This window comes from Phalaenopsis equestris, unplaced genomic scaffold, assembly GCF_001263595.1.
Source record: "Phalaenopsis equestris unplaced genomic scaffold, ASM126359v1 Scaffold000224, whole genome shotgun sequence".
Lineage (NCBI taxonomy): Eukaryota > Viridiplantae > Streptophyta > Magnoliopsida > Asparagales > Orchidaceae > Phalaenopsis > Phalaenopsis equestris.
In genome coordinates, this window is record NW_018164666.1 from 2,751,849 (window position 1) to 2,758,309 (window position 6,461).

The following is a 6,461-nucleotide window of genomic DNA, read 5'->3' on the forward strand; positions in this document are numbered from 1 at the left end:
ATTACAAGAAAAAAGTTATATTTTAGTTTATTTAAATTAATCTAATTATTTTGATCTGAAAAATATGTCACACTGATTAATTTTGTACCAAAAGTTCCTAATCTATTTCTACTTTCTTACCTTAGGTAGAGAATGAGATAGAAAATTCAATCCGCACATCTATGAATCCCCTTCTCATAATTACATTACTTTATTCAATATTAGCAAACATGTACCTCCAAATTGGGGTAAAAATATTAGGTACAGAGTTTGCATGCATGCAGGCTCCTTGTACAACTGTGTTGTATGTACAAAAGTGTACAACACGATTGTACAAGAAATCCATACGCATGTGGACTCCATACCTAATAATTTTTTAGAAATTAAGATACTGCAGAGATATTCCATACACACCTTTAACCACAAAACATAATTTTAAAAATAGTAATATACCCCTTCTTCTCTGTCAACTTACTCATCTTCTTCAACCTCACCCTTTCTCCTTAATTTTATACCTCCCCACTCTTTTTCCACTCTCTTTGAATGGCCAAACAAGAAAAGAACAAGACCAATACCAACTTTGATAATCAAAAGGTTATGATCACTAGGACAATGGTTGTCCATCCAAGCTCTCCTCTTCCTCAACAGAAAGTCATCCTCCTCTCTAACTTAGACAGAAAGTGCCCACATCTCATGTACTTGGTGTTCTTTTACGAATCATCTCCACCCCACAACATGTTATTCAATTTATTAAAGCATGGTCTTGAGAAGAGTCTGTCGGATTGGTTTCCAGCTGCTGGGAGATTTATTATTAATCCTGATAATGGAAAGCTTAATCTTTTATGCGACAATAATTCTGGTGCACTTTTGGTTGAAGCTTTCACTAAAGTTCACATCTCCGAGCTGGGTGACCTTTCTCAATATAATGAATTCTATGAGAGGTTGGTGGTTAGCTCTCCCTTCTCACCTGCCAATATATCTGAGATGCCTCTTCTTGTTGCCCAGGTAAAAATAAATTATTTTTAAAAGCACTTTGCAAGCTAGTAATTTTATAACTCTTTCTCTTATTCTCTGAGGGAATTACTTGTTATAGAGACTTTTATGAGGAATTCCAAAGCAACATGTGTATATTTATCTTGGTGATTGTTGCATGAGATCATCACAAATTAACTAGCTTTTATGATGATTTGAAAATTTTTTGAGGAATTTCTAATGGTGATTACTTGGAGTATTTTTGTTTTAACTTAATTAGGTTTGAAATTTTCTATAATGAGTTCCTAATAAAGATTGCTATAAGGAATTTCAAATTATGTATATCCATTATTTTTTATTAAGATTTATGTCTTTCTATTTTTCTGGATAGAAATTTCTTAACAATAATTCTTTGTTGGCAAATAAAATCACTTGTCTAGTTTCATAGCTAGTTTATCTCTCTCTCTCTCTCTCTCTCTTTCTCTCTCTCTCTTCTTAGCTTGGAGCTTATTATGAGATTACTATGACAGTCCCAAAAACACATAGAATTACATATTAGACCATCCATTATTGTATGTTACTCTTAACTATATCACTATATTCATACATAATATTATATCAAGTAAATAAATATTTTAAAATATAGTATGCAGTACGACAACCAAACTTGTTTCCTAAATAAACCACATGCATGCATATCAAGCAATTTCACATTTATTTCACCTCTCTCTCTCTCTCTCTCAAAGCTAAATATGTTTCTATCTCTTCAACCAGGTGACTAAATTTGGTTGTGGAGGGTATTCAGTGGGAATCGGAACAAGCCATTCTATATTTGATGGGGCGGCAAATTTCAACTTCATTAAAGCATGGGCTCATAATACAGCTGGAAGAGCATCAAAAGAGGAGTTAGAGTTCTCATGGTTTAAACCAGTTCATGAGAGAGGAAGACTTCTTGTAGCCAGCAAGGGACATGGAAAAGAGAAGAAGCTGCAAGCTGAAACTCAAGGCAACATTATGACGACGAGGGTGATAGCATTTGATCATTTACACCAACTCATTATGCAGACTTCAAGCTCCTTAAAATCACCAGTGGATCCTTATAATAGGAGTACTTCAAGTGCTCAACAGGAAGAGTTTGTTCTTAAAACTTTTAGTCTGAGTGGTACTATGGTGGAAAAACTCAAGAGAGAGGTAGCTGGTGGAAGTAAGTTTGATGGTGGTTCTTGCTCTTCATTTGAGGTTGTTGTAGCGCATCTATGGAAGGTAATTCTCTCTCTCTCTCTTTCTCACCCTCTCTGGATGCATGAAGCGTATTTCTCATAAATGAGTGCACAACCCTAAAAATTCTTAAGTGCAAACGTCAGGATGACAATATAATGATAAATGGGGAGGTCATGTATACATGATGTGGCCTCCCCATACATCTAACACTGTCCATATTTATAGTTCCCGTACAAACATAATAATATCTCATAAAACACATTGCATATTTACACACATAAATTGCAGAAGATAGAAAAAGTATAATACTCAATCATTGTTTAAACACATTGTTTTCAAAAATGTTGTTAAGGTTTTGTAAATAAGATATTTAATAGTTATGATAATTGCTAATGATGATGATATGATGCTAATGATGATTTATTTGCAATCAAGAATGTGTGTGCATGGAATAGATGTTAGAATATAGAAACAAATCAAATGTGGTATTAATTAATTGAAAAACATATATATTAGTACTCATCACTCTTAATTAATTATATGTTGATACCATTAAATATGCAACTTAATAATACTATTCTTTATCTCTATAGGAGAGCTGTGGGGATCTAATCTAAGAAAACAAAAACTATGCATTGAGAATAGTGTTCATCTACACAAATCTCACATTGATTTATAATGTCTTCTTTTCTAGTAATTTGTTAATTAGACAACTTGCATTTAATTCGGAGGCTTTATTATTAGTTTTATATTCAAGTGCTCTTCACATGCTACTTTCAACGTATCTCTACTCAGAACATTCAAAAAAATGATGTAGGATGACAATTTGAATGATTCTTATGCTCTTAAAATGTGTTGAAGCGATATAACTAATTAGATTGAGAATTTAGTTATTGCAAACACTGGCTAGATGGGTATATAGCACTAATTTATTGATTTGCGCAAACATAGACATTGTGATCATGCAAATCTATCTGTTTTTCCTATGTTTTAATTTAGGGGCATTAACATAACAATTCTTATGTATTTACATTTCTAAAACCTAGAGTTTGCCTTTTAAATTTACACCTCCCAAATCTTTCATACCACAACAAAATGTCCTTATTCTAAATTTTAAAAAGAGGAAGGCAAAGATAAGGTGGTGTGTATATACACACACACACACACACATAATATATATATATATGTATATGCATGTGTATGTGTGTGTGTGTATCTATATATATATATATATAGTTGTGTGTGTGTGTGCTAGATATTGATACGTCATCGAGAATTTCTTTTCATCCAACACAAATCTCAGTGTATTTTTTTTTAGCAATAAATGTTTTAAATTTTAATTAACAATCATTCAAAGTTCTGATTTCAATAAGTTTGTAGTCAAACTGACTGACAAGATGAACCAAATGATACAGAAAGTTGGGTCAATCTGAGTTTAGTCAATCCTACATTAAGCCATTAAATTACATTTGGAAGCTTTCTATCGTCAATTTAATGGTCAAATGAACTTCAAATTTGTTATATTTTTAATCAATTCAAGTGTCTCAATAAATAGATCCAACGAGCCCAAGATCACTTCAGTTCAAGGTCATTAAGACACTTAAACTGTTAAAAAACCCTGTAATCATGGTGGACATATCAATATAGGGTCGTTCGATCAGGTGATTGAAGATGTTATTAGCCAAAAAATCAAAATGTCCCTACCCCAGAGGCTACCCTCTCTATTCACTTTAAGAAGAGAAAAAGAAAACTTTCAGATATATTCTAGACCAAGGACATGACAATAACTTCTTATCTCCATAGCTGCCGACCGTTGTCAGTTATTGCCAGTTGTCCGTACTTGCTGCCGTTGACCTCCCATCACTGGTGACCCATGCAGCTTATAAACACAAGATCAAATATATGATTGTAAAGTAATACACCCATATTGAAGATTCAATGATAACTTCTGACATCTATAACTACCGACCATTTTCCACATATGCCACCACTGACCTCCGGCTACCAACAATCACTTCTTATGACCATCATTGTTAAAATACGACAATTGTTCCTAGCACATGTAATTCTTTATGTGCATATCGACAAGTACTGTATTTGGTGTAAAACAGTAACCCCGTCTCCCAATTATGAGAAAAGAATATACTTTTGTATTTGCACACTTATAGTGAATTGCTTTGATTGGGCTAGCCTCGTGATTTTTCTCCATTTGAGTTTTTCCATGTAAAAAATACTCGTGTATCTTTCTACTACTTTTTTTTTTTTTTGGTATGTATTGGATCTTCATGCAACGTTAAATTATCAATTATTTTACCGCGACAAATTTTTCGGCACACAACATATATATATATATATATTATATATATATATATATATATGCATAAGAATTGAATGGCATGTACGTAGATCTTCCATTATTATAATATTAAATACAAGGAATATTTTTAATAAATAACCTAATACGTAGTAATTTGTAATAATAAATATATAGGCCAAACATGCAAATATTACGTGAATTTAACTCGGACAATGATTTTCATTATTTGCGAGAGAAAATATATACTCTTTATATTATATATCTTACTAGTTATTTGAATATTCAGAATCGTTGTCAGTTAACGTAGTTTCCATGCAACGGTCGGTGGCGCAGGATATTTTGACAAGTGAAATAGCAAATATAAAAACATAGCCCGAAATTGAATTTAAAATGGCTACAAAAAAAGAAAAAAAAAAGAGTGATTCAAGAATTTGCTAAAATAAAGAAAAATGGAATGGAAATAATTAAATTGTAAAAAAAACCCAACAATTTGAATATATTATAGGCTTAAACATTCATAAATACACACATGTCTGCTACAAATTTTCATTATCCAACACGAATCTCAAAGCATGACATGAATCTAGAGATAATATTTTGAATAAAGGATGTTCAAACCTCGACAAAAACTCATCCAAAGCTCTGATTTCAGCAAATTTATAGTCAAATTGACAGACTCGATGAGACAGACATAATGATATCAAAGTTGTTTCAATCCAAGTAAAATCAAGCTCAGATCAAGTCATTAAACCATTCTTGAAAGATTTTTAGACATATTTGGAAGATCAAACAATTGTTGAATCTGACAAAATTATAGTCGAATCGAGCGTCTCGACAAGAAGAATCCAACGAGCCTAAGATTGTGCAATTCTAACATCTTTAAAGAACTCAAATGTCCATTAAACATTATTTGATCAGAGGAAGTTTTCCCAACCGTCCGATCAAAATGATTCATATTCATGCATTAATGACAACCAGAACACTATAAATAGACCCTCACCCCTCACATGAGAGGGAGAATTGAAGCTTAAAAGAGAACATAAAGCTCTGAGAAGGAGCTGAAGTCCAGCACAATCCCGATCGTCGTTGGTCATAACTGATCACCATCGACCACCGTCAGCTGTCGTCGACACCTGTTGATCACGGTCAACCACTGTTGACCGTCACCATCGACCACCATTGTCGACCGTCATCAACCACCACCAATCGGACTCTGTCAGTCAATGTTATAACTTGAAAAATCTAGTAACCCTTTTCCGTTTGTGGGACAAGAGCTCATCACTACGGTTCACGTGTCAACAACGACCTACATGGTCATCATCTCATACAGCTCCCGACTCCGGCTCTCACGGCCTATAGATAGCTTGTACAGCTCCTAACTCCGGCCATTGTGGCCTACGAACATCATTCATACTCGCCCCAATAACCTACATGGTTCACAGCTTGTGCAGCTCCCAACTTCCGCCCAGCAGCTTATGGACGTCATTCATACTCTCCCCAACAGCCTACATGGTTCACAGCTCGTGCGGCTCCCGATCCGGGCCCTGTGGCCTACGAATGTCATTCATATTTGCCACTACGACCTATGTGGTCCACCGTTCCCGCAACTTCTTACTACGCTTTCACTGACCAATCAACGCTTCTGGAGCAACCATCTACAACACTCGTGACAGACTACTACCAACACAACAATTAACAATAATCATTGCAACATGCTGCAGTCAGATTATACAGCTTTGTAATTCCATCTTCCCTGATTAAGGAGAAGAATGAACCTGTGTACTCATCATTCATAATGAATTATTTCAATTGGGCTAAGCTCCGTGGTTTTTCCCCCTGTTGACCTCACTTTTGGTTGAGGTCTAGAAATTTCTTTAGTAGCCTAGGTCTAGCCATAGGACTTTCCTATTGACTAGTCTTAGAAAACTAGAAAAGGTACCCCACTATTAGAAATTCAAAACTTTTTTTTATT

At 34.3% G+C, this 6,461-nt stretch overlaps 1 protein-coding gene across 1 annotated transcript in view; it reads left to right on the forward strand.

The window, feature by feature from the left end:
* Positions 1-591: 591 nt before the first annotated feature.
* Positions 592-6,461, forward strand: part of LOC110023586 (brassinosteroid-related acyltransferase 1-like) — a 26,103-nt gene continuing 20,233 nt past the window's right edge. The window contains 2 exon segments of the mRNA XM_020723072.1: positions 592-984; positions 1,726-2,214. Coding sequence (XP_020578731.1) covers positions 592-984; positions 1,726-2,214 — 882 coding nt within the window.